The following is a 27999-nucleotide window of genomic DNA, read 5'->3' on the forward strand; positions in this document are numbered from 1 at the left end:
CAATTCATAGAGCCCTACAAATCCATAACAATGGTTATCCACATCTGAGGATATGGATGCAAATAGTCGTGGCTCATTTTTGCAGGTGCAGATACAATTTTGTTTCTAGAACCCAGCAAATTTGCACATCGCTGGTGATCATTTTTAGAGATGCAGCTACCAATTTTGTATTTGTACAGGTCTCTACCAATTCAATTGCTCTAATGTCTTCTATGTGGGGTATCTTTGGTGCCAAATCACTCATTCTCTAGGCCACTTGGCTTGCCTGTTGTATTCACTTCCTCCCCAAATAATGTTTTGAGAGAAGGGTGGCACTGCTTTTCTAACCAATCCATTACAGATGCTGTCTGAATTACCTGTGTCACTATCCATTTCATAGCTTAGCTGTTTTACACCATCTTTGCCATGGGGAAACTGGATTGGAGGAAGTGTCCTCAGCAGTGCCAGAGTCCTGCTGGATCTCTAGTCCAGCACTTTTTTTAGGAGCCAAAAAGTTGTGTTTTGGTGCTTGAGGTACTTTCAGTGCTTGTGTTCTGGCACTTCTCAAGTACTGCATTCGCTTTCTGATCCTCACCTGTTTGTGCTTTTGAAAAAAAAAAAGGCAGGGGACTGTAGGTTGCAAATCCCAGTCTTTTACTAACGAATTGTTTCTAATAAATAATTTCATCTTCAGCCAAGCAGAGCATCACTTTCTGGAAAGGTTTCTGTTTGTAGCCCTCTAAATCTAGTCCCAGCCATCCAGAGAAGGATCAATGGACAATTGAGCCACAGTGAACCTTTTTAGTAATGCTCCTGGAAAAGTTCATTGAAAGCCCAACACAGCCTTCGTCAGCCTAAAGCCTCAATCTGTAACCCATTTCATCTAATTGTTTTGAACTATCCCCTGTTGCATTCAGTTCCTTGATTAAATTCCTTCATGGGAACATTATATGTAGTTAACAGATGGATATTGATGAATTAGAGGGGATATGATTAAAGATACAATTTAAGATGTGATTGCTTTCAGTGAAATGACAGTATGATAGACAAAGAAAGAAGGTATTCATCATAGGACACCCATGTTCTCAGGGACTTCCCTGTTGCATATGAGCTACTGAGCAGTCAAAAGACCAAGACCAAGATAATGAAGTGGTTTTGGATCCCTCAGCATTCCTGTGTTGAGCTTGAGGCATCTTAATGGGGCCCAGTTTTCACAGAACAGCTGTTCAGCATGTTTTAACTCCAAGCTTGGTTTGGCAGGGAAATTCTGCGAATAAAATGGGATCTTAAAAGTCCTGCATTGTAATACCTCTTATTGGTAAAGTATGGTGAATGCAAGTTGGCAGGGCACACAGTGAATTTCATTGGTTGGGTGACTTCAACTTCAGGTGTGTTTCCTGACATCCTAATTTTGAAGTGTGACCTTAATTTTGATTTTCTATGTGTGTTTTCAGAGAACTGTGCCCCCCCACCTAAAGGATTTTGTGTCTTAAGGGATTGATACTTGTATCCCTAACTCTGTGTATGCCTGGCTTTGCCTCTGTAGCACACCCACGTGGCCCTTCAGGGTGTGACTCAAGCAGACACATCTCTGCTTGTAGCTTGCTGGCTTTTTGAGGTCCAAGATAATGATGGTATAGGCCCGTGGCTAAAACACACTTCACTCCAGCTCCTTTCTGTGTGTTAAAATACAAAGAAGACCAAGAACAAAATACCATAGCTCTGAACAGTGTGGTCTGATAAACCTTTGGTGAGACCCTGCCCTTCTCATCAGGGCTTGTCTTCTAACATTCCTTGTTTCCACCAGTTTCCCAGGGGCAGCTCCTAGCATGTGGTGTGTCCAGCAAATAAGCTAGTTCAGTCTCTGGGTGCTAACTAGTCTTTTCTCGCAACAGAAGCAGAACTCTGCTCTCCTTCCTGGTGAGCCCTGAACTTGGCTAAGTTCACCTCCTTTTAACTCCGCACTCCACTCCTGGCATTTGTGGGCCCTTTTTGACACTCTCGTGACCACTGTGAAGCTATCTGCCTCATCACACCATGTTTAATGTCTTTTTGGGGATGGGAATCAATAACTATAGAACCTAATTGGAGGGTGAAATAATAGCAAACTTTATTAGCACATGAAGGATTTCTAAGCAGCTTACTATCCTCATTATTAATCACCACCCCCCCCCACCCAAGGGACAGACATACACACCCCAAATGCACACATACCGTCTGTTTTGACTACAGTAACACCCCAGCCTACAGACTCATTTTCATGAGCTTGAATTTCTCCAACCCACCTCGCTCCAGTTCTGGCTTCCCAGTAGAGATAAAGGACCTTGGAAACCATGCTGTTAATATGTTGAGAGGGGTTATATTTCAGAGAATAGAATAAATTCTAATACTTCACCTATGTTTTCTGAGATGCCATTAAAAGACATACCGTGCAACATTTCTTGCCCAGTATTAAGATGTGAGGTTTTATGGCAAATACTTCATGAGGTTGTATTGCAATGAGATCCATGATTTGCTTATTAGATTTGTAAGGAAAGTGTCAACTAAGCGAGGGAAAAGATCCTCTTGGTGTGGAAAGACTCTAATCCCATGTTGCATTCAGGTGAACCATCAGCGATGTACCAAGAGGGTTGCTCAGGTGCATCAGAGTGCCAAATCTCCTGAACCAGTGTGCTTCACTCTTGATTTGTTGGACCTGACTAATGCAGCCAGCTGCTTCCCTGGCCTAAGCCTGGAGTCCACATCTCTATAAGTGGCTTGTTTTTCATTAGCAATGGCAGCTAATCCGAGGGCTGGGAGGCCCAGGGTGTTGGTAATGAGGATCCAGATAGTAAGTAAGCCAAAGTTACCTCTAGCTGATGGCTCTCCTGGCCTGTGTGAAGCAAGTTGGTCGCAGTTCAGTTTCTAGTGGGCAGATATCCACTTAGCACTTTGTTAGTAGCACCATGAAAGACTGCAAAGTCTGAATGTGAACGGACTACAGCAGCCTCTTGCCCCTGGAGATGGACCAGGTATGGTAAGATGGAGAGGTTGGCTCAGCAGAGTAAAAAAGCTTGGATTCCTATTGCCAGGCTCCAGATCCTTATTCTGATTGACACAACAGCTCCTTTACCCTGCAAAAGCAAGGCAAAGGGCCTTTGTGTCAGTCAGAATCAGGCCCTTCAGACTCCTGGGCTCTAAAACCAGCACCTTTCCATTTGTAGGCCATTTGAAAATTACCAAATTAGCAGTTTTGGTTCAGATTAACTGTTACAGAACAATGAGGAGTCGTGTAGCACCTTAGAGATTAGCATGGTTATCCCTATGAGAAAGTTATTCTGGACAATCTGATTCCAAAATAAGGGTATCCACATGGGAGCTTATACTGAAATAATAATAATAATGAGAAGTAGTAGTAGTAGTAGTAATAATACATAATAATAATAGCTATTTCAGTAAATGTTCAAAAGCAACTAAGCTCTGACATACATCAAAATTAAACTCAACACTCTATAGACAAATGATTTGATTTGTATGACCCCAGCTCGTACTGGGAGGGGAATTTCTCACAGGTGGTATTTATGCCTTTTATTTCTCATTCAGAGTTAATTGGCTCGACTGTTGCTAGGCCCAAATCAATAACAGAATCTGCCAATATTAGTCTATCCAACCTGATTCTACTTGCCATACATCACTCGCCACAGGTTTTCTTTGTTGTTTGTTTCAGTCGTCACTGCTTGTTTTCCTGGTTGACTCAAGGCTAAGCTAACAATTTTCAGGACCGCAGCAGGGCAGGGGGAAGATGAGGGATCAAGCAGTGACTCACTTTCCCTGTTCATTTCTGCTCCTAGAAGGGAAGATCTTTTGGGTCCAGTCATTCCATTTGTTTCTAAATGAACACCTGATCACAGAGCTGTAGTCTGTTACTTGCATTGTTCACACAAAGGTTTTGACTTTACTTATACTGAATAGCCAAATGTTTGGGTTTTTTTCATTGCTGGTTATTTATATGGGTTTGGTAAGAAAATTACTGCCTCACCAGAAGGGTAGCTCTGGGTGTATGTTCACTCATCATTTAACTTAGATGGATGATATGAGTGACTTCCATACCTACTTTCACTCTCTATCACAGCATTCTGTTTTATGGAGTCCAGAGTAATGAAGATGACTTATGCAGTTGGTACATGTGTCAGAAGGCGTGAGGAAGCCCCTCGGGAGGCTGAAGAGATTGTCTCTACTGCTGGAAGGACCTGAACTCTGTTGTGGGTTTAGTCCTCCAAAGTCTGAAAGATCCAGTGGTGGAGTTGCAGGGAAATGCATGTCATCCTGTTGTCTGAGCTCTCTATTATCTACAACAGGCGCCAATTGTATGGTCCTGTAACATGGTGTGGAATATTCTCCTGGGTCCTGTTGGCAATATTGTCCTGGGTCCTGTTCGTAATATTTCTTCCTCTGCTCCCCTCACTAAATGTTTCCATTGTGTCTATGGCTGGAAATGTTGATGCTGGTCATAAAATTAGTCTTTTTTTCAAATCTAGCCACTGTATTTTTTGAGTTCTATGCTTTAAATAATGATCACACAAAGAAGTAGCTTCTTTGGGCTGGTTTAAATATGTGGCACTTTTAATTTCAAGAGGCTTCTCCTGATTAGTAATATATGACAGACAAGAAGGAGGTTCTGGTCATATTTCACGACGTAACCTTTCCTTATCAAGGACATCACCTGAGTCTTCTCCTTTGCAGTGCTCATTAAACTGAAACCTCTCATTTTATGTAAATCTTGTCATGTTTCTAACGTGAGAAGATCAGAGAGTACTGTAAAAGAGTACATGGCATTCCTGTTTCATTTAGTGAAATATTTTTAATAATCTTCTTTCCCTCTTTAATTTCACACTGCTTGTGTGTTTAAACAGCTCAGGCAATGACTTCAGTGAGTTAACACTGCTAAGTAATAATAGTGGATATAGTAGCATCTGGAAGACCTGTCATGAGCCAGAACCCTGTGGTGCTAGGTACTGTACAAGCCCAAGAAAAAAAGTCCCTGTAACAAAGAGTTTGGCGTCTAAGCTCAGTGACTCTAGATCTTTTCCAACAAACTGCTGCAATACACTGCAGCAGAGAGGCATATGTACTAGTCATAGAACCATGTGGAATTATGCTTCGTGTAAGTGAATTTAAAATGAACAATTACAAAAAATAGTCTGCACAGTGGAAGCAGTGATGAGTATAAAACAAACATATACAATATTACCCATGGTTAGCATTTGGGACTGGGTCTCTGGGGTGTGTCTACACAGCAAAGTTATTTTGAAATAACAGCCGCTGTTCCGAAATAACTTTGCAAGCGTCTACACAGCACAACCATGATTTCAAAATTTCAAAATAGCAGATGGCTTATTTTGAATTTGGTAAATCTCATTCTATGAGGAATAGTGCCTATTCCAAAACAGATTATTTCAGAATAGGGGCTGTGTAGAGAGGGGCTATGTCTACACTACAGCAAACTTTTGAAGGAAGTTCTTTCAAAAGATCTCTTCCAAAAGACCCTCTTCTGAAAGAGAGCATCCACACACAAAAAAAGTGGATCAAAAGAGCATCCACAAAGTCCCCTACTTTTTTGAAAGAATGATCCAGGGATCAAAAAATCAGGTGCCATGAGGACTGTTCTTTTGAAAAAAGGGCCCCCAGAGCATGTATGCGCATTTTCCTTTGAAAGAAGCTTTTGGAAGAAGGTGCCCTTCCTGAAAGGGGAGTGGAAGAGTGCTTTCAAAAGGAGTGCTGTGTTCTTTCAATTTAATTTTGAAAGAACACTTTTTGTGTGTGGATGTTCCACTGGATTTTTCAAAAGTGCCCCTTCTTTTGAAAAATATTTCAAAAGTACTTGCAAGTATAGATGCAGCCAGGGAGGAAGGGCTATTTCAAAATAAACTATCGTGCATCCAAAGGCTCTAATCTGAAATAATTGTATTGTGTCAGGACACTCTATTTTGAAATAACCGAGTGCTATTTTGATGCACTATTTTGAAATAAGCTGTTCTGGAAAATCTCTTCCGGAATAGCTTATTTCGAAATAATGCTGCTGTGTAGATATAGCCTGGGTTCTGGAGGCTCTCATGGTGATCACAGCTCCTAATCTAGTAGTAATTTTTGAAAGTTAGAAAGAAATATGATGACTAAGTTGATGGCATTCCTTTAACAATCCTAAAACAATCTCCTAATGGACTTGTTCTCCTCTCCTATTGAGTTTGTCTTGTTAATTGTTCTTCTGGTGCAGGGCTGCAGCAAAGGGTCTTTCTGTCAGTTTAATGGAGCGTCTGATTCAGAAATACGGTGAGAGCATTGTGAAGATGCTGACTGTGCAATACCGAATGCACGCAGCCATAATGCAGTGGGCCTCCACGGAAATGTACTGTGGCCAACTCACAGCTCACCCTTCTGTGGCACACCATTTATTGAAGTAAGTGACTTGGCACTTTTTTATAAACCAGATATCAGTGAGCGTGGACTTTGTCAGTTAATATTTATGAGCAATGAACAATTTTCCATCTGTCTGCTATATCCTTTTGCTATTTCCTTCCAATTCTTTTCTTATTTCATTTAGTAAACATTGGTTTTGTTTTCCCTTGTGCAGATTACAGAATAGAATCCTATAGGGTTATGCTCTGTTTTGGTTTTAAAAAAAAAATCTTTCTATGATTTGTTATAGAGCCTGTCTGCAGCCTGTTTAAGGAGAACTCCCCAGATCAGAGAGTTAAATATAGACTAGCTGTAACATCAGTATTGCTGTATCCAGCAAGACAGAACTATAAGTGGGTTTTCAAAAAAAAAATTTTTTTAAACATGCCTGTTACTTTTTCAGTGTCGTCATTTGTTTCTGCCTATACTTCCAACTCAAGTCAATGGAAGATTCTGTGATTTATTTCAGTGAGAGCAAGTTACATGCCTCAGGGAATTATGATTGTTTGATTGCTTGACAGTATCTTTAGGCCCTGACCAAGATTGGGACCTATTGTACTAAGCATTGGACATGTGTTGTAAACTATTTGGGGCAGGCAGCCTCTTTTTGTTCTGAATGTACTGCACCAAAACCAGGGTGATTCTGGTTTGTGATTGAGTCTCTTGTGTGATACCACAATAACAGTAGTAGTGATAACAACAACAACAACAGTAATAATGCACATTGTTCTCCCATGTGTGTCTGTTTAGCCGCGGTTGTATACTGTCAGAATCCTAGTTTATGAGCTGTCAGGGGCAGAGACTTTTTGTGTTACTTTTTGAAAAGTGCCTATCATTTGAGTAGTAACGGAGAGAAAGCCGTGCTAGTCTGTAGAATATCAAAACAAAAAAGCAGTAAAGTAGCACTTTAAAGACTAACAAAATCATTTATTAGGTGAGCTTTTGTGGGACTTGTCCCACAAAAGCTCACCTAATAAATGATTTTGTTAGTCTTTAAAGTGCTACTTTACTGCTTTTTTGTTTTGATATCATTTGAGTAGGGATCTGATCCCTGCTTGGAGAACTTAGATAGTACTGCAGTAGAAATAATGAACATCACTAATAATATCACAGCCCCATGAGACCCTAGTCAGATTTCAGTTACTGGGTTTGTTAGTAAAACATGCCAGAGCAAAAGAATATACTTTGCCTTCAGTATCCTTTCATGGCTCAAGTATTTCTTAATGACCAAACCCTTCTCTCCAAACTCTTCTGCTGACACGGCCAGCAGGTGACAGTGCACTTAAGAAGCTAGGACACTGGGATAATAAGAAGCCCTCTGAATCTCACTGCCCAGTCTGTGAGGCCATCGTACAGTATTGCCAGCCCTCAGCATTCAAGAAGCACGAGTTGATCCCTCAGAAATAATGAGATTGAGATTTTAAAAAGCCATACGTTTCGGATTCCTTTTATTAACTGCCTAGTTTCTGAGGCTTTCGAGCAAGGGTGGAGAACATATTTTCGGCTGGGGGTTATTGACCCTCATTATAATCAGTCAGCGGCCGTCCACAGGTGAGAGGTAAAATTAAAACCTCACTCACCTAGCTCCCAAGAAGCCAAAAAAGAGAGAGAGAGACTCAACTTAATCACATTCAGCTTGGAGCACTGGGGTTCTTCTCACAATCCAGTCAGTGGGGGAGGCAGGGGCCTAGAATCATGGCTTCCCCACACAGCAGGGCCAGCTACCCCTTGTGCTCCAGCCTAGTGGTGGGGACACCAATGCTTTGGGCTTCTGGCTCATGATGCAGAAATTTGCCAGGGGCCAGGTCCAGCCTGCAGGCTGTAAGTTCCCCACCCCTGCTTTCGGGTTGCACTTTGGTTATGTTTTCAAGATTGTCTTTGCAACTGTGAGGTCTTAGAAACTATTTGGGAAAGGGAAGGGAAGGAAATCGAAGGTTGCTCCTACTCACGAGTCCAGGAGCTAGATGTTTTAAGTGAAACAGCAAATATTGTGAGTCCCCATGACAAATTCACATGGGTTGGCCACTCTGGTTGTGCCTGAGAGGCACTTTGCACCTGTGATTACTAGGTTCATCTAACTATTCAGTCAACAAACAAGAAGTTGCCAAATGTTTCTTTCAGAGGAGGTACAGGAGGCAGTCAAGCATTGTATATATTGCACCAGAACTGGGATTCCATCCAGCATTTGACTGCAGAGGCTCTCCCAACTGTGATACTGACAGCAGGATTCTCTCCCTAAAACAGTAACACATCACTGCAGTTCACGTTGCTTTGCAGGTGGGAGGTTAACTTTGCCCCTTGTCTCTAGGGAGTTAGCATTTAAATAAGCACCAGAAATTGTTCCAGAGTAACACCCTGTTGTTCTGAATGCTTTCGTCTCCCAAAGGAGCATATTCTTTCTTTCCCCTGAAAGATTTATGCAGCTAATAATTCCTCAGAAATGAAGTTTCCAGATTAAGATTGTTCCTCATCATGTGAGATGCTTCAGCTGTGCTCTTTGGTGGATAGGAATTGTCAGAGAATTATGTTAATAGATTTGTCTCTAGGGAGGAGACTAACCATGGTTGTGTTCCAGACAGATCCTTCACTGTGTATATAAACAGGCCACCAGTGTGAGAAGTAGCAGCACCGATGTTAAGGGGAAGGGGAGCTGCTTAGCATTTGCACTGAGAAAAATTCTGTCCTGCAGACTGAAGGGAAGAAGTACTTCAATGCAAAACTGATTTGCTGCTGCTCAGAACTGTATCCATAGAAAACATGGATGGTAATTGCAGGAGTTAATTGTAGATATGGGTGATGAGTCACATATTTATTAAAATCCAAATGCTGGACTGCAGCACGAAGCCCAAACAGCTGTGCTTTGGGAAGAAACCCTCCATGGCTGGGTGGAAGAAATCTTCCTCTCAGTCTAAGAGCAGCAAGGGAGTACCTGAGCAAGGTGCAGCATGCTGTGGCTGGAAAATCCAGCTTTGTTCTGTCCCAGTGCCCCCGAACGCAGGACATGCTGGTGAGCATGTATAGAGGCGGGCTCAGGATTTCATCCTCTGTGCTAGTTCCCTGTCTGAAAAATGGTGATAAGCCTGCATTTTCTCCACCTTTTGTCACTCCTGTCTGGTTGGCATGTGAGCTGTTTGGGGCAAGGAGTGTCTCCTACTGTGTGTGTGTGTGTACCCCTCTTAGCACAGCATGCTGCCAATGTGGGCTGGAGCCTCTCAGTGCTGGAGTAATAAGAGCAACCCTGGTTTTGTTGTGTGGCATCTCCATGTGATAGCGACACCATAGGTTTGCACTGTAGGATCAGTGCCTTTGGACTCGTCTTGCATCTGTCCAACGTTCTGTTGCTTTCCTACGCCACCTCCTCCATCTCTCCCTGCATTCACAGCCTGTGAATTGAACAAATAACTCTCTGTGGTGTTAAACTGTAACATTCTGATGTAGCTCCTTCTGCTGTAGAACTGACATGACGCCAGGAATTTTGGTTAGTTACCTGGCTCATGACTAATATGACAGCTGTCAAATTGCTTTGCCTTAGAACACTTTTAAGGACTCTTCCTCCTAAAAGCTGCTGTGGTATAAACCTATTTCTGTAGCTTTACTGTGTGTCACTGGCGGAGTGAGGTACTAACTCCCACAGACTGTACTTGCGCTAGTATTGGAAATGGTTGCAGTTTGTAGAACGTGATGGGTGGTTTCTACGTGATCACAGAGTGGTCATGGCTGGCTGGCTAACTAGCCTGGGCTTTGGGAAGAATTAGTGCATGTTACCACCCACCACTGGGCTTCTGGGTAAAGAGATTAAGGGAATGTGACATTGTGCCTATGGCCAGAGTTCAGATCCATGTTTCAGACATCAAGATCTGCCACTGCTGAACTGCCACCCTCTTGGAAATTAGTGTGTGGCCTGATGACAAGTCTGTCTTCCAGTGCAGGTGCAACGACCATTATCTTGATCAATACTGAACACGGGGACCCAGTAGCTAACGGCATGAGCCAGCTCATTAGCTGAAGAGCTGGCCTCTCAAGCTGGGAGCTAGATCAGACCTATATCCTCTGTGAAAGAGGCACTGACTGAGGAGTCATGTAACACCTTGGGTCACAGCAGAGTCAGCATTGGAGTCATGTCATTGCCACTGCACCAGGGCCAGGACACTGAGAAGAGAAGGGGGTTGGGGAGCCATTTTATAACTTGGATGCCTCTGTTGCTCTGTATCCCTGCCCTAGGAGGTGCTATGGAATGGTTCCACTGTCTTAGCCTTGAGGCTAAAGTCACTTTATTGGCCATGTCGGGGGACCAGGGGGTGGCCAAATGCTTGATCTGCTGTCTGCTGCTGCTGTGTTACGTCAGTGTTGATAACTCACTCTTTTCCACATAACCTGTTAGGGACCTGCCGGGAGTTGCTTCCACAGAAGAGACTAGGATTCCCTTGATGCTTATAGATACAGCTGGCTGTGGCTTATTTGAGCTTGAAGTGGAAGATGAACAGTCTAAAGGGAATCAAGGTACTGTTGTTTCACAGGACATAAGATTTGCTGACTGGAGTAGATTGTCCCAGATTCCCAGCCTACTAGCTTCCTCACAAGCTAAGTCGCAGCCCAGCCCAGAGGAGAGTTGCTATAACACTGTCAGAGGGAACTTGGAGGGTTACTGAATGGACGATATTGGGAACCAGTATGCTAGTTCTTCCAGAGATACAGGGGACCAGTGGTGTCTCCTTTGGATGGGGCAGGTCCTGTTTGTTTAGAGCTCTTGAAAGAGCAATGCAATAAGCTGCAGCATGATAGATGGACAGGATGATTGGGGCTGCTGAAGGTTTATTCATAGTGACTGATCATCCAGCTCAGCCACATCCCAAAGAGCTGTACAAGGAGCACTACAGAGCTGGGCTCAGTGCTGAGAAGTGGTGCCCACACCTTCCCATGAGGTCTTGCATCCTCTCCACCTAAGAGTTTTGCTGTGGTGGCGTTGGGGTCAGGATTTGGGCCCCAGAGTGCTGATGGAATTTGATGTCCCCATGTCCTGGGACTGAGAGCGGCCACTTTCATGCCATCAAAAGCCCTAGAAGAACTTTGAACATTTATTTTAAAAGGACTGATGCCTCTTGCTGACACCTTCTTTCTTTTGGTCAGAAAATGCCAGGGTGTGGTCCCCTGCCATGGAGAGAGGGCAGCAAGAATTGTGCCCCCTCCCTTTTGGGGCTAGTGCACTGTAATATCTGCAAGGGCTTTCAGAGATGTGATGGTGACAAACCTCTATTACTTAATGACCAGTTCCAAGAGTGGAGCCTAATTACTGTCTGCTCATCCCATCGTTATGAGATTCATTTCCTTACCCAGATGGCAGTGACCGCCATCTAGGTGAGTTGGTTGTGTAAAACCCTTCTCTCAGAGTTGAGATCTGCACCAGTTCCTTTCCAGCACATCCTTTCCCGTCAGTGAGCCTCTCTCCACTTCCTTTTGATCGCTTTACCCTGCAGCTCATCGCACAACCAGAATCAGATCCAAATAGTCTGGATCCATTTCTTCTCTGCCTTGTGCTGGATGCTGTACATGCTCGTGATGAATGCCCAGTCCTTCCCCCAAAGAGCTGAGAGCCAAAGTAGAGCTATAATTTGGAGCCTCCTTGTCCTCTCCTGCCGGAGCTGCTTCTGTAAGTGCAGTTTCTGCTCTCCTTTCAGGCAGGACAAATTAATGTTTCCTGCAGGCCCCAGTGCCATTTGAACTCCATGAAGCAGTCATCTCAGAATCAGGAAGAATGGGTAGAGCCCCTGCATTGCAGAAAGAGCCTTTGCTGGCTCAGAGCATGGCTCTTGGAATGCCCTGCATGCAGTAGTGCTTCTGGAAGCTGGAGGGGGCTGGATGAAAACAGACTGAAGCATCTCTGAGCAGATAGGAGAGTTTTAAATACCACAAAGATTGTAACACCCGCCAGGAAACAGTGGGCAGAGCTGTGAGTTTTCAGCACGGAGTGTCGCCCTCAGTGCTGATCTCCTATTCGGTTTGTGTTGTGCTGGAGTCTGTGGGTTATTACTCGATTGTCTTGGAGTATCGCTTTGTTGGATTTTTATCGTGATAACATGTGAGGTGGATAAACCGCTATGGTTAAATGGGACAGTAGCTGCATCACCATAGTAAAATAATGAGACTCCCAGCAAAGAGAGAGACCAGAGCCCTGGCGACAGCTTTTTATATTAGCAATGGAGTTGGAAAATAATGATGAGGATGGCCTAACCTGTGCTCTGGGAAGACTGGCTTATTTCAATTAACATACCCAATACGTAACTGTCGGGAAGGAGAGTACAAGAGCCAAGGAGGTCTGACTTTCTCTCAATCCAGCCATTTACGCAGTGTAGCATGAACAATGTAATCACTTGAGACCAAAAGTCAGAGCCCTCTCTCCCAGTTCCTTTAGTCTGCCTACTAGTATGATAGCACATCCTCCCCTAATTTTCATTGCTTTGGGGCAGGGGCTGTTGTCTTTGTTTTCTGTGTGATGCTGTAGGGCGCCAACAGATTCCTGATCTTTGACTAAGGTTCCAGATAATAACAACCAGGTGCATCCAAACCTTTCACCTTCTCCTCTGACCAGTGATGCTGTGGCCTCCCTGACCCAGCCACTATCACCTCTACAATAGTCTTGATTCTACCCTCACCCCCTGGCTCCTTCCTTTTTCACCAAGTATCTGTCTACCACGTGGCAGTGTTGCCTGCTAATGGGATTAATGTAGTTTTCTCTCTGCCCACTTGTCCAAATCCCACGCTTTCGATGTACATGACATTGAACTTTCCAAAGGTCACGCCCTAGTTTCCTGGGTCTGAATGCTTCTCTGGCAAGTCAGACCTTAAGATAACATCACAGTCTTTCCAAACTCAGCTTTCCAAACCTTCTTTCATTTGACACCTGTATGTCTACATGAGGTACTTATGTGGCCCCCATTACCACAAGAGCTGAATGCCTCATTATCTTTATTTCTCCTTACAACACTCCTGTGAGGTAAGGCAGTACTAGTCTCCCAATTTATGGATGAGGAAGGAACTAAGTGCTTGGGCCAGATCCTTCAGGAGGAAGGAATGGAACCTAGGCATCCTAAGACCCAGGCTAACCACTGGTCCACCTTTCTTCTCCAAGAATGTAGTTTTAGCAAGTGAGGCCCTGATTTTGCAAACTTACATGCTTGGCTATTCTCTTGCAAAAAGCTAAGCTTGAATATAACAAAGGTTTGAAGGATCAGGTACTCATGCTCTATTTTGTGAACTTGTAGAGCTAGACTTGTGCTTTCAATCATTGAAAGGCAAGATTCCAAACTCCTAGACAGAGCCCTGAGTACTCTGGCAATGCAAACCTAAATTCTGCAACAGGATCCCTGGACTCTGCCGCAATCCAGTGTGGCAGATGGTAAATTAAATGGCAGTTACCTTTAAAGAAAAAATGGATTTTTCAGAATTATTAAATACAACTGAAGGTAGCAGTCAGACCAGCGGCCCCTTGGGCATTTCTTTTCATGTTAAACGCTATTTATTTTCTGCTGTCTCTGTATTTATAGTTTTTGATAGGTGACAGATGTTGGTATTGACAAAGCATAATTAAATTGTAGAAGGTACCAGGGGTTTGGCGTGGGGTGGGGTGGGGTGGGGTGGGGTGGGGGGACAGCTGAAAGTTTTGGAAATTGAGCATAACCCTCAGTCAGATTTGTAGATTTTGGCACTGGAGAGGAGGTGAACAGTAATATAGGCTAAGCACATTACCTGGCTGTTGCTAAAACGATCAATAGTAAAATAGTTAACAACATTTACATTTGCGTTGTCATCTTAGGATACAGAGTTAACAGCCAATTGAGCTGAATGAGGCAATTTTCTCTTCCGGTGCTATTGTATCAGGCTTTCTGCAAACTCAAGAAAATAACATTGCATCTGTTACACTTGGCTGACGTTTCAGGTTGTCCTCACAACCCTGAGAGCTAGAAACTTTGTAATTAAAAGTGGGAGAGGGATAGATTCTGCAGCAAATTACACAGCAATGGAATACACAGGGCCCTGCTTCTAGACAGTATAACTACTGAAAACTGAGATCATGTTTGAATTGAAATGGGAGGATGGGAATAAACCTGATGATAATCAGAATACTGTGATCCTATGTTTTAATAGCTAGATATCTTGTGGGCTGAAAGTGCTAGAAAAAAATAAATGGGAAACTGGGAGTCCTGAATTTTTAGCAGTAAATGGCAATAAACTCCATCCAAGGAGATCATTGGATGGAACCTATTAAAAAATGTCACTGGTCCTCTGTAAGTGCTTTTTAAACCAGTGGTTACTATAACAAACCCTGAACCTCAGACAAATGCAGTATTCTGTGGCTGTAATGTTTGAACACAAGACACATTTATGTTGCAGGGGAGCCTGGTTTTAATACATCCCTCTCCTGTTTCTGATTTTTTCACTGAACACCAGGACTTTCTGTCCATATTGGTGCCATGATCTATAAATGTGACCTTATAGAAAATGTCCATCTTCCAGAGGGTGCCTTTAAAGGTTCTGTGGAGTTAGTTTGGAAAATGTAGCTTTTCCTAATCATTGCAATAGAAGTGAGCAGTTGAGTGGGAATCATCTTTGTGGCTTTCCCTGTCAACATCATCTGGAGTATTCACACCTGGCTTTGGTTTTGCCCTAGGGGAAGTGCATCTTGTAGGCTTTCACATCCAGGCTTTGGTGGAAGCTGGTGTTAAAGCAAGAGACATCGCGGTCATTGCTCCTTACAATCTCCAGGTAAGCACACAGCACCCCCCAGCACAGCTTTTCAATCTGAGTGTAAAATAAAAAACACCAGAACAAATTCAAATGCATTGGTATTTTAATAACGATACTTAGTATGTTAAAGGTTCAGCTCCTAGTACCTTAACCTCCCATATGCTCCCTATTATCCTCATATTGCAGATGAGAATGCTGAAACAGAAGGCCAGACCATTGCTGGTACACATGGTTCTCACTGCAGGGGATCTGAACCAATGTATGTTTACCAGCTAAGGATCTGGCCCAGTAAGGTTAAGTGACTGTTTCAAGGCCACATAGAGAATCAGTGTCAGAGATAGACTGGCTCTAAGATGGTTCTTCACTAACAGTCCCATGCCAGTCCCTTGGGCCGTTTCCCTTAGGATGTGAGAGTTCAGGCATGCATGAATTTGAAGGAAGGGTGGGCACCTTCCAGGAGAGGTGAGGGAAAGGGGGAATATTGCTTTCAACCTTCTTATCTTGCATTTAGCTTATCCTTAATATTTGCATGGTATTGTTTTTCAGGTGGACATGCTAAGAGAGCATCTTTGTCACAGGTATCCAGAGTTGGAAATTAAATCTGTAGATGGCTTCCAGGGACGGGAGAAGGAGGCTGTTGTGCTGTCCTTTGTGAGATCAAATAGGAAGGGTATGCATTCCTCATTGGACACTATTGTGGGGAAAGAGGAAGCTGTGGTACATAAGGAAATGGGAATAATTGAACAACACCCAATGTTGTTCCCAGTTCTCATGATTTATTGTGAGTCTCTTGATATCTGGAATCTTTTTCCAAAGTCCTGACTTGTGGAGCCATCTGATTCCCTGAGAATCGCAGCTTGGTGTTTTAAAAACAAATAACATCGTAGGCCTCAGGATTTCAGAAAAAAGCTTGAAACACTGAACCCCAAAACTTATGCAGCAGACAGTAAATGAAAAAACCCAACATGTTTTGTTTTTAAAATCTCCTGATCTGTATGTCCTCAAAAATGAAGGCAAATGCCCTGACTCGTCATTGTTGAGCCTTTGGGGTTGGCAGTCCTGCACTCACAATGCCACCAGCCTGCTTTGATGTGAGTCCCAGGCATTCCCCACAGGAGATGGGATTCCCGAGGAAGCTGCTTTTGCGTGTCCTCAGAGAAGATGCAGCTCAAATGTGGGATAGTAAATAATGAATAATGCTTTGTTTTCAAAGCAAAATCTAGGACAGAAAATTGGGTTCTTTCCTTTCAGAGAATGCAATGGAAGATAATAGCTGGAATGAGTGACCTGAAGCTGGAAGGTTTTCAAGAGGAGACTGAATAGCCATCTGTCTTGGACGGTTTAGGCACAACAAACCCTTCCTCTTGGTAGGAGGTTAGACAAGACAACCCTGGCGGTCCTTTCTAACCCTCTGATACGTCTTAGACTCAATCTGCTGAACCGTGTAATGGGGGCCTATTGTGTCACATCTTGTGTTATCTGAGCCATAAGGATTATCATTGAGAGTAATTTCTAGAGCACTGTAAATGTGCCTTACAACTTTCAGCGACAGGCCCAAAGTGCTTGGATGTAAGATAGTTACAGACAAAAAACATGGAGCAGTGGTCCAGGAAAGGGTGGGTGCAGGCTTTGAAGGGTGAAGGAAGAAATTGGAAAGGATTCATAAAAGCAGTAGTTCCAATGACCTGTGCAGATTTACACTGTGTCTGGATTTGAGGGGAGATTGATGGAGAAGGTGAAGGTAGGTGGATTAGAACAGGCTGATAACTGAAAGCCGTTAGTAATCAGGGATTCACTGCCTTGGACAGCTGTCAGTGACTTACCCAGAATGAGTTCAGTATAGGTGGTTCTATTCCCAAACTCCCCATTCCAATCTGCCCCTGGTGTCCTTGTGTTGGTACCTAAGCAGAGGTGTTGCAGGGTGATAGCACCTCAGTAAGGACAAGGGGCCCAAGGCTATCCCATTTTCCCTGGTGTACATCACAGAAGCCCACTCTCTGCCCAGTGAAGACCAACTAATAAAACAGCAGGTGCTTGAATGGCTCTGCCTAGCACCAGTCCTGGCCGGGCCCCACGTTTTCATGACAGCTACACACTGGCAAAGCCCAACCACAAAGCCCACTGGTCTTGCTGTGGATTTTAATCGGCAGAACTTTCTCCGCTCTCAGGTTCCCACGGGGATGGGAGAGAGACAGTCCAACACGTTATTGCTTCCGCAAGGTGACAGTCAGTGATATCTGATAATTAACATGAGGTCGGGGAGCACAGACAGGTGGTCTCACACAGTGATTAAAATCCATTGTGGTTTGATTTGTTCTGTATCACAAACCTCAAGTGCTCAGAATGAAGCTAGTCACCTAGATCTGCGTAATGTTTGTTTTTCCAGTTGTCTTCCACTTCTCCGTAGGAACAGGAGACTCAGTAGCTGCCCACGTTGGCCTTCGCACTAGCTGAGGCGAGCTGAGTCATTCTGGCATTTGCTGTCTGTTATCACTGCTCTTTGAGAAAATAGCCAGAGAACAGAAATAGACTTGGTGTCATCTCCTGCAGATGCGTTATTTTTAACATTGTGTCTGTGTGGGTATGTAGGAGGAGGGTGGCCGGGGATTGGTATATCTCGGCTTATGAAAGTGAGACTGGTATCGATAGCTGGAGACAGACTATGGGTGGGTGTGTGCGGAGATGGCTGAGCTCTGCCAGTCTGCCGTAATCCTAATTATGCCACTTCCCCTTCTATTTCAGGCATGTGCTTCCACATAGTTCGCCCACCTCACCCAAGTCCTGCTCTGGCATTCCCTGCTGCCGCGCTCCTGAGCCCTCATTCTAATCCATCCGGGCAGTAGCCCTTGTGTAATGATATTCTTCTTCCAAGCCTATCTTCATGCTCATCCTCTGTCACCTGGGCGTTGTATCAGCATCATTAGTGCCATTTAGTGAAACTGAGGCAGAAGCTGAATGACTTTTCCATGGCCACAGAGGGAATGAACGATAGAACCAGAACTGGAGCTCAGGGGTTGTTGCCTTCCAGCTCATGCTTCTCCCTCTGTCTCACTCTGCAACCAATGCAATATCTCAGGCCAACGCCACAGCTAGAGTAAATCCCTGTAGTTCCAGTGACATGTGCTGAATGGGTGATCTGTCCTTTAATATCAAAACATTGGGGTTTACATGGTCAACCACCTTGCCATAGTTTCTGATGGTCTGGCTTGGGCGTTATGTTTTGTAGGTGAGGTGGGTTTTCTTGCTGAAGACCGGAGGATAAATGTTGCAGTGACTCGTGCCCGACGTCATGTGGCAGTCATCTGTGACTCACGGACTGTCAGCAGCCACGTCTTTCTGAAACGGCTGGTGGATTATCTGAGTGAACATGGGGAAGTGCGGACAGCCTTCGAGTACCTCAGTGACATTGTGCCAGAAAATTACTCTCATGAGAGCTCGCAAGGTCATGGTGAGCAAGGGGCAGGGTCTAAAACCAGTGCAACCTCTGCTCCAAAACCACAACCTAAAAGCCAGAAATGCAAACCAAACCTAAAGAAACCATCTACCCAGCAACCAGCAACATGTCCCTTGAAGAGTGTGAACGAGCCCTGGGTGGAAAGACCAGAGATGAAAGACAATTCAGGCAGTTTCCGAGTCATGATACTGGAGTTCCTGGAGAGCAGCAAGACTCAGTTGGATTTTCCCTCATCCTTAAACTCTCACGACAGGATGCTGGTGCACCAAATGGCTGAAGAATACGGGTTGCAACATGTAAGCACTGGGGAGGGGAGAGAGAGGTACATCAGCATCAGCAAGACAACCATTGCCAGTCGTTCCTCTCCGACCACCGCCATGAGTTCCTCTCCGGTGAATGCAGACAATGTTGAGCAAAGCCCACCTTCTGAATCTCAAAGGCCTGATAAAGAGGCACTAACCCCTGTCACAAAGAGAGGAAGCAGCATGAGCTCAGGGAAGGTGGATCTGAAAATGCTTCACCTGGAGAGAATGCAACGAGAAAAAGCCAAAAAAGAAGAGAGGGCCAGAAGGAACGAGGCGCTGAGCATTGGTTTTCAGGAAGCAGTTGGAGGAAAAGACAAAAATGAAGCCAAAGGTAAGCCCCTGTCTCCAGGGACTCCCAAAGCTGCTTATCTTCTTCAGGGCATTCCAGGCAGATTCGCTATGTCCTTAGCAAAAGCCAGTCATGCTGCGGGCTTCCCCTTGTAACGGTTCCCTGGGCTCTTCTCAGAAGAGCCTAGAAAAGTATGGTGCCCAGCTCCTGCTGAAATTCAGTGAGTGCGTAACTCTCTGGGCTGTTTGAAAATCCCAACCTAAAACTGTTAAAATATTGTGTGAATTTCTACACAGTAATTTTTTACATAGCAGGTTTTTGGGTTTTTTGTATGGTGTGTGTGTGGTTTTTTTTTGGTTTTTTTTTAAATCATCCCTAGATAAAAGTCTTTGCCAATTTCCTTGAGATCAGGGATTCATTGGAATTATTGACCATGCTTGAATCAAGGGCGTGCAACATTCTCATTAAGTCCCTGCCTTCCCCCTTAGGGGGTGAGATTTGTATGTGTCCATAGAGCATTGCAGATGACTTTCAGAAATGTCAGCTCCAAAGAAATAGCTCCTAGATGGTCACATGGAATGGCTGGCACCTGGATCTGTTGGCCGGGTAGATCAGACTGGGAGCTGCACTTGCATGCTTAGAAATAGGTTTATTGACATATGGGGCAAACATTCATATGTTGTTGCTCCTGCTCATCATGGCATTTGGTGGGTGGCATTTTAGGACCAAATCCTCTGATGGTGTCAGTGTGCAAACTTCTGAAATATACAGAGCTGCACCCATCTATACCAGTAAGCAAAGTAGTTTGATTATGTTAAACTGTTGGGTTTTTTTCCTGGACATCTAGGAAAGGCTGCAGTTAAAACCAGAGCAGATGGCCCAGCTGAAGAAGATATTGATGCCCTGATTTCTGCCGCAGTGAAAGCAGACAACACATGCGGTTTCCCCAGATGTAAAGCTAGCGTTGTGACTGTGGGGCAGCTCTGTCTGCATTGCAACAAGCGCTACTGCCTCAGCCACCACATCCCAGAGGTATGAGCTGAGTGTCCACGCCAGACAGCCCTGAGGAGCTGTTTAGGTGCAGGGGGCTAAGCACTGTTAGAATTTCACCATCTGATCAATTTCTTGGCCAAAGTTTATAATGTGGGACTGTGAAATTGACTTTTCTTACAGACTGTTCTGTGGCTGATTTCCTTAGCATTGCTCTCCATTTCTGAGCACCTGTTTTGAGGGTTTCCCTTGGAACGAAAGAGGAGCACTTCTGCAAAGTGAATGCAAGAGCATGAAGGCTTTGTTAGCAGCATGCAGGCTATGAAGTCCTTCTGCTGATAGCTGCTTCCATCTTTTACTGATCTCTGAGAAATAGGATATCAGGAAGAATGATGTGGCTGAGGCAGTGGATTGGGGATCTGACAAGGTAGACTGTGAATTTCTGGCTTTCCCACAGGCACCCAGGGTGACCTAAGGCAAGTCAGTTAGGGCTTGATCCTTCACAGCTGCTGAGCACTCTGGCCCCTATAAAGCAAAGAATTTAGGCATGTGCTTAAGTGCTTTGCTGGATCAGAGTGCTCAGCACCTTGCAGGATTAACCCTTAAATTCTGTCTGCTTCAGACCCCCATCCGTAGAATGGGAATAATAGCACTTCAGAGGGAGTGCAAGGACTGTGTGAGCTGTGCAGTACACACTGGAGCTTGGATCTCTCAGATAACAGCCATAATGAAACCAAATGCCCCCTGCTGGCACGGGAGCCAGAAATGGAAGTGAGTATAGATGTGACGGTTGGCCCCCAGAGGTGAGAAAACAGAGCATGTGCCCCTGTTGTTTTTTTACACAGGGGTTTGTTTTGTGCATTACCCATTTGAACCAATTTTAAATTATTTTTTATTGATGCTCAAAAATGTCCTTTCCCCTTTTTCTTCTGCAGAGACTTGAGAAAAGTTTATTTGCTGCCAAGGTTCAGGTGCAGTGTGGTTTTTTTGTTTGTTTGTTTTTGTTTCCAGCATTGGAAAACACTTTCTTCCTCATCTCTGGTTATATTATTTTTATAGGAAGAAATGAACAAGCAGCACAGTTGTGCATGTCCTTGGATTCAGTTAATAGCCTACTCTGTGACATAGTGCTTAAACCCAAATCTGAGGGTAGACAGTTTAACAGCATGTTAGCGCTGAAATAATGCAGCTCTTTGGAGTCCCTTCCATCCTGCTGAGTCTGAGTCACTTCTTCTTTGCAAATCCCACCACCAAACCTTCCTTTCTTCTGTTCTTTGCTCTCCATGAGGTCTTGTGGTGTCTGATATAGAAGCGATACATACCTCATAGAGCTGGATAGGACCTTGGGAGGTCATCAAGTCCAGTCCCCTGTAGTCACAGCAGGACTTATTACCATCCCTGACAGAATTTTTTTTTTAAATCTAACCTGCCCCAGACCATTGAAAGGCCCCTCGTGGGCTGAGCTCACAACTCTGGGTTTCAAGGCCAATTCTCTAACCACTGAGCTATTTCCCGCTCCCCCACTTCAAAAAATCCCCTCCTATATTAATGCCCACTGTGGCAATTCAAACTCGAAGTCCTTAGTACCAGGACAAGGCCCATGATTTTGTCCTAGTGTCAGCAAGGAAAGTCCAATTGGAAGTGTTAGGGGATAATAAACTATTGGCAGTATGCGCTGATCTAAAAGCACTTCTGTTCTGTGTGCATGTAGCTAATCCTAGCTGAGCATGAATCACACAGCAGTTGCGTAAGTGACTAATAGCTTATGCATTGTTTTCAGATGATTGATTTAAAAAATGCTTATGTAAATGTGATAAGCTAATAGCACTGGTTAGAGCCAGTTTATAGGACATGTGGGTGCTAGTATGCCATCATGAATGGTAAAAGATGAGGCCCCCAGTTCAGCAACGTACTCTAAGGCTATGCCTAATTTTAAGCAAGGAAGCAGTAGTGGTAATCCCATGTTCGTTCTCCTCAGTTATTAATAATATTACCCGGCCCTTAGGTAGTCCGTGTAATCTGCAGCTGTCAATTAACTTTATGCAGGAGGATGGTATCGTTTAGAAATGAGTGATTATTTCCCAGTGATTTGCTGAAAAATGCCTTTTTTGGGCACAGAAATTATTTATAAATCTGGGGAGAATTCGGCAAATAGATTTAGTCCCAAAAACCCATGAAAACAAAAGTTCAGAAATGTCAGAATGATTATTTTGAAAATGTCATTTCAAATACATCAGCTTTAATTGACATTTAACATTGTCTCCCCCCGGTTTTAGTTTTTGGTGAGAGAAGCCAAAAACATTGTGGTTTGGTTTGAATTGAACCAGGATTTCTTTTCTTCAGATTTTTCAGTTTGAGCCCAGAACCAAAATACCAATTTTTTGCTTCATTCATATTGTCCTCATTTTACAGAGAAGGAGACTGAGATACAGAGCAGGAAATAGGTCCATCCACCACAGCTGGGCAGCTGCAGGAGGTCCTTCTGCCACTCGCTGTGGGTAGGCAGATGCAGGTGGGGGTCCCCTTCTTGCCTACCAGGGTGTACAGTTGCAGGGGTCCTACCTATTAGAATGTAGGCTGGCTGGAAGATCTGGCCTTGGGACAGAACGTGTCCTGGGTGTCAGTGCGAGTGACAAATTCCATGACATCTGTGACATAATTGTAACCTTACTCACAGTCACTTCTAAGCTTCTGTGTTCTCATATACCTATTCAGTTCCTCCCTATTAGGAAGTAGATCTGAGGAAGCTTCTCCCTGGTTGGAGATTTTGATTTCTAGTTCAAAAAGCTGTGTCCATGTGTATGTCTGACCTGCTAACCTACCTGGTTTCTCTGTAAGCTTTTTCCATGCCGCTTTTCCAATCCACATCTCTCTCCTGTTACCTGAGTGGACTTCTAGCAGACTTGCGGCTGGGCCAGAATGCATAGCAGTTGGATCTAGTTTTCACCTGCCACCATGAAATACAAGGAGAGCCCCAAACTGATTTTTCATGAGTGCCACACCTAGAATCTGTATCCAGTTCTGGAGAGATGAAAAGCGGGTGTAACTGACCTGCCTGTACCACCTGATCAGATAGTCATAGGCCAGGCTACATCACCCTGTAGAGTGTCCTGTAATCTTCTAACAACCTGTCTGGTTCTGTAAACTGTCAGTCTAGATTATTCCACTGAAAAAACAAGATCTACTTTTATGACAAAGAATATTTGTATTCATGTTCATTTGGAGTCTGGTCTAGACAGAGTTTCATTTCATGCAAAATCTAGTTGACGTCCCTTTCCTGAGGAATTGTATTGAATTCTTGATTACAGGGATAAAAACTGCTTCACTCCCTTTTCAAACCAGGTCAGACTTTGCGCTGATCTAATAAGGGGCCCGGCTTGCCGCTAACATACAGAGCAGATGTGTTAGCTCAAACGGGAATGATGTGCATGTGGGGACTGAGCAGCCTTCATAGACAGTCCAGTCTTTTTCCTTGTGAAGAACCCAATTTTACAAAACACTTCAGAACAGGGCGGGTTGGTTTAAATCAAGGAGATTTAAATAACTGATGTAAGTCATCCAAAATAAAATAGTTGATTTAAATCAAGTTTCCAAAAAAGCTTGTTCTGAGTGCTTAGAATGCTCTTAATTTTGGCATAAGTCCCATTGAACTCACTGGCATCTGTTTTTTGAAAAAACAAGTACGTAGCCTGGAGTTCCCTAATCCACCCTGCTTAAGAATATGCCTAACTGAAACCACGTGCATAAGTCCATTCCCATGCAGCAAAGCACCTGTTAAGGCCCATTAAATGGGATTTAATATCTGCTGTTTAAGAATGTTGCTGACTAAGCGGTTTTGCCCACAAAAGCTTATATTCCAAAATATCTGTTAGGTCTATAAGGTGCCACAGGACTTCTTGTTGTTTTTGCTGACTAAAATCGACATTAGTCATAGTTTTAAGGTTGAGACCCATGCTTCAGTACCTGGCTGAACTGGGGTCAAAGTCCATGGCAAAACTTCCATCGATTTCAAACAGTACCAGACAGGGCCCAAAATGTCCTAAAATCCTTCTAAAATGACTTTCTGTGATTCCATATTAATTTGCCCCCTGTGATGTCTAGATCATATACCTCAGTTGTGTTCTCCCTCCTCTTTGCTTATGTAAGCAGCAGTAAGAACACAGGTGTCAGTAGTGCTTATATTGAGTATGGGAGAACAGAATCCAGCTTTTTTTTCCCTTAACATTTATTATTGATATTACTGGAGGGCCTCAGTCATGCACTCCACTGTCTTAGGCATTCTGCAAACACGGAACAAAAAGACAGTGTTTGCCCCAAAGAGTTTCCCGCCTGACCCTGTCGTGCTAACAAGTAAAAATACTAGGTCAGATAATTATAACTCTAAGAGCTTGTCTACACTGGGAAGATATCAAACTGGTTTTAAAAGGGGTTGAACTAAACCGGTTAGTAAAATTGGTAACAGCTTTAGCTTCAGCCTGTGATTTTTAGGTGGCTTTCTCCAGTCTTACAGAACCAATTTAATTATTTTAAAATAGTGGTGCGAATCAGATTACCATAAACAGATTCTTTGATGCTGTTCTGTCTTAAAACTCGTTTAGCTGACCTGATTTTAAAACCAGGTAGAAAACTCCCCCCATGCAGACAGGCCCAAACTCTTGCAAGGATCAGATGTTTGAATAACAGGTGCCTTTTTTTTTTCCTCCAAAGTCGCTGCTGACTTTAAGTGCAATATCTTCTTATAAGACATATTTCAGATGCATTCCCTCAGTGAGAGAAAAGAAAGAGCACACAGTAACACCACGGGATAGAAATCAGAGTTAATATTTCATTTTTAAAAATTTAATTTCAGTTTAAAAATCCTCAGATGACAGAACAACAATCTCCCAAAATGTTTAGACTTTAACGAGGAAATACTTAAGCTGCCTGAAAGCATGATTTAATTACTGTGTGTGTTCTACCGGGGGAAAGAGGACTTGTGTAATTTGTTTCTGGATTAAAAGAGCTATAAATAACTGGTAGACATTTTTATGGACTGTGAAGTATTCTCAAGCTTGGGATTCTGCAGTGAAGAACTTCAGGCTGTAACAATGCACGCATTCATAAGGCAGTGTGAAATCTCAAGGCAGTTCCAGGCCTGTCACCGAAATTATTGTTGTGTCTCCTACAGATTCATGGGTGTGGGGAGAAGGCCAAAGCTCAAGCTCGGCAGAGAATTAGCAGAGAAGGAATTCTCTATGCTGGCAGTGGATCAAAAGACAAGTCATTGGACCCAGCAAAAAGAGCCCATCTCCAGAGGCGGCTAGATAAAAAGCTCAATGAACTGACCAGCCAGAGAAAGAGCAAAAAGAAAGGCAAAGAGGAATGAGGGATTTGCTCCCGCTAAAGAGTGAATCCTTTTGGAGATTGATCTTCAGGTTGAATGCACAGGGATGCAAAAAGCCAATGGCTCTCTTAAATCTATTTCCTTTGTAAACTTGGTTCCTACTGTGCTGAAGATAGAAAAAGGACTTTTATTTTGGATGTGTGTAATAGCTTAGAGCTCCTCTGTGATTGTACAATGTGCTGCAAAATAAATATCAGTTAAGACCAATGTAAAAAGAGCTGCTCTAAGGATTGAGATATGCAGGGAGGAGGAACAAAGGTGATTTGTTTTGTGCATGGTAATAAATGTGTATGGAGAGAATGCACAGTGTTACAATAAAGAGTGGTAATAAACACTTTCAGCAGTAAGCTGTCAATGTGACATTTGATTGTGATACAAGTTAAATGTTCATGGGATATGAAATGAGTATCATTATCAATGGGGTGGGGACAAGCCAAAGGTGACAATGCATTAAGGAAAAAGAATAACCAGTTCCATTTCTCCAGCCCAGAAGTCAAGATTTCTGTGTCAGAAAGAAATGAAATTTTTCAGGTCACTCAGCTGGGTCTTTTGTCCTGTCTGTCTTTTCCTACTGGTTAGCACAAGAGTCTTGCATCTCCCAGTGGTAAGCATTTTAGCTGCCACATGCTGCTCTGCTAAACCTTTTAAATGAACTGGAATATGGTCAGGCATATTCCAAAATTTTGACCACAAGATGGACGTTGAGCGAGCCAATGGCAACTTGACAGACCTCTTCTGTGCTGAGAAGATGCTATGCTCCAAAAATAGTTATGTGCCATATCTAGGAAGTACAGCAGCTTGTACCCCTTGGCTCACTTCGATGCTGGCGTGTAGTAGATATTGGCCTAGATTTGGATTATGCTTGGTATTAGTGGAGGACAGAATTACAATTGGATAAATACCTGCCTTGAAGGAAACATCACTGAATATCTGCACTTTATTCGTTACATGTCTTTGTTCTTCAGAAGTTGGGGGAGACCACATTGGGCACTAAGCATAAAATTCACCTTTGAGCAGAAAATTAGCCCAAGGCCTGAACACTTCTCAAGCCCCGCCAACATGGCTTACTGACGCAAAAAGCTTTGTGCAGGCCATTTGGGTTGGGGAGGAACTCCCCCTCCCCCAGCCCCAAACAGTAAAGATTAGGGGCCAGTTACGTCTGAGAAGCTGGGGCTTCTTAACTAAATTTTAGTGGGGAACCTAAAGGAGTCTGTGGCCATCTTGTTTTAATGACTGTAGGGAATGGGGACTGTCCAAAAACTCGGAGTGAGGAGAGTCAGAAACAAACATTTCTTTACCTCCTGAATATACCAAACCTGAGGTGCACACTCAGAAGGAGAGGAGGTGGGAAGCCATAGACCAGCGGTGCACAAAGAAATTTTGTAAGCGGGGCACAGGGCAATCGGTGCTCCCCATACCCCCTCCAGTGGCATTTCCTGCAGTAATGCTGATTCTGGGTGAGCTCCTGAAGGGCTGGTTTCGATCACTTGAAGATCAGGTAGATAATGAGAAATCAATCCCTCCTTCAGCGGTTCCACAGCTTTCTTACCTACGCTACCCATAGCTTCTATTAGCCCCTCGTCTGGAGAGGCTTCACAGCATCCAGCGCAGGTCCCAGCAGCCTCGGAGTGGTGGCCTCCAGCAGCAGCCCCTCCGGCTGCTCCACAGTGCTCCAGCTGAGGGCACAGAGCGACACAGGACCGTGAGGCCTGGCGGTTGCTGCCTCCCACCAAGTGGGGCACTGAGGCTCCACACATGGCCCCTACCCTGCAGCTGGGCCCATCGCTCGCAGCCCCCAGAGACCAGAGGGTCTGGCCAGAATTTAGCTGAGTAGAGGGAGCTGCGAATGGGGGTGTGAGCATGCGCCAGGCTCCCCTGCTGATGTCTGGCAGGAAGCAACTCCCCAGCTAGAAAGTGGGGGAGTGTTGGGGGAAGGGTGAAGCAGATGGGGGAGGCTCTTCCCAGACCAGGGAGCACAGAGGGGGCTGAGAGTACCTAATGCAGCTGTGCCCCAACCCCTCCAGCCCACAGAAAGCAGAGAGCCCAGCCAGACCTGCGCTGCCACAGCTCTTGCCTGGAGTATGAAGGTCAGTGAGAATGAGTTCAGAAATGTCTTGTATAGATCTAACCTGAAGGTCCATTTCCTTCTCTAAAGCACAGCCTCTTGGCCCGCTGTTAATCAGCTGAGCCTTTCCAAGGTGGACGGGCTCTCAGTGCCAGTGGGTGGGGGGGGGGGGGAGTTTAACCGCTTTAACTAATTAGGGATGTAAAATCCTGTTTAATTTTAACTTGGCTGGTATTCATAGGATGTGGCTTCCTTTTAGAATAGGCTAGGGAGGGGAAAGTTAGTACCTCATGTAGTAGGAGTCCTACTTAACTACACCAAAAACAAAGCTTTGTTAGGGGTGCACGAAAACAATGG

General features: G+C 44.1%; 1 protein-coding gene across 1 annotated transcript in view; it reads left to right on the plus strand.

The window, feature by feature from the left end:
• Window positions 1-25911, plus strand: part of IGHMBP2 (immunoglobulin mu DNA binding protein 2) — a 76124-nt gene extending 50213 nt beyond the window's left edge. Inside the window, exons 9-15 of the mRNA XM_074997937.1 lie at window positions 6233-6415; window positions 10796-10914; window positions 15080-15174; window positions 15703-15826; window positions 18383-19246; window positions 20052-20236; window positions 25362-25911. Of these exons, the coding sequence (XP_074854038.1) occupies window positions 6233-6415; window positions 10796-10914; window positions 15080-15174; window positions 15703-15826; window positions 18383-19246; window positions 20052-20236; window positions 25362-25559 (1768 nt within the window). The 3' untranslated portion in view covers window positions 25560-25911. The remainder of the gene's footprint in view (window positions 1-6232; window positions 6416-10795; window positions 10915-15079; window positions 15175-15702; window positions 15827-18382; window positions 19247-20051; window positions 20237-25361) is intronic.
• Window positions 25912-27999: the final 2088 nt, after the last annotated feature.

The sequence above is a fragment of the Carettochelys insculpta genome, chromosome 6, assembly GCF_033958435.1.
Source record: "Carettochelys insculpta isolate YL-2023 chromosome 6, ASM3395843v1, whole genome shotgun sequence".
Lineage (NCBI taxonomy): Eukaryota > Metazoa > Chordata > Testudines > Carettochelyidae > Carettochelys > Carettochelys insculpta.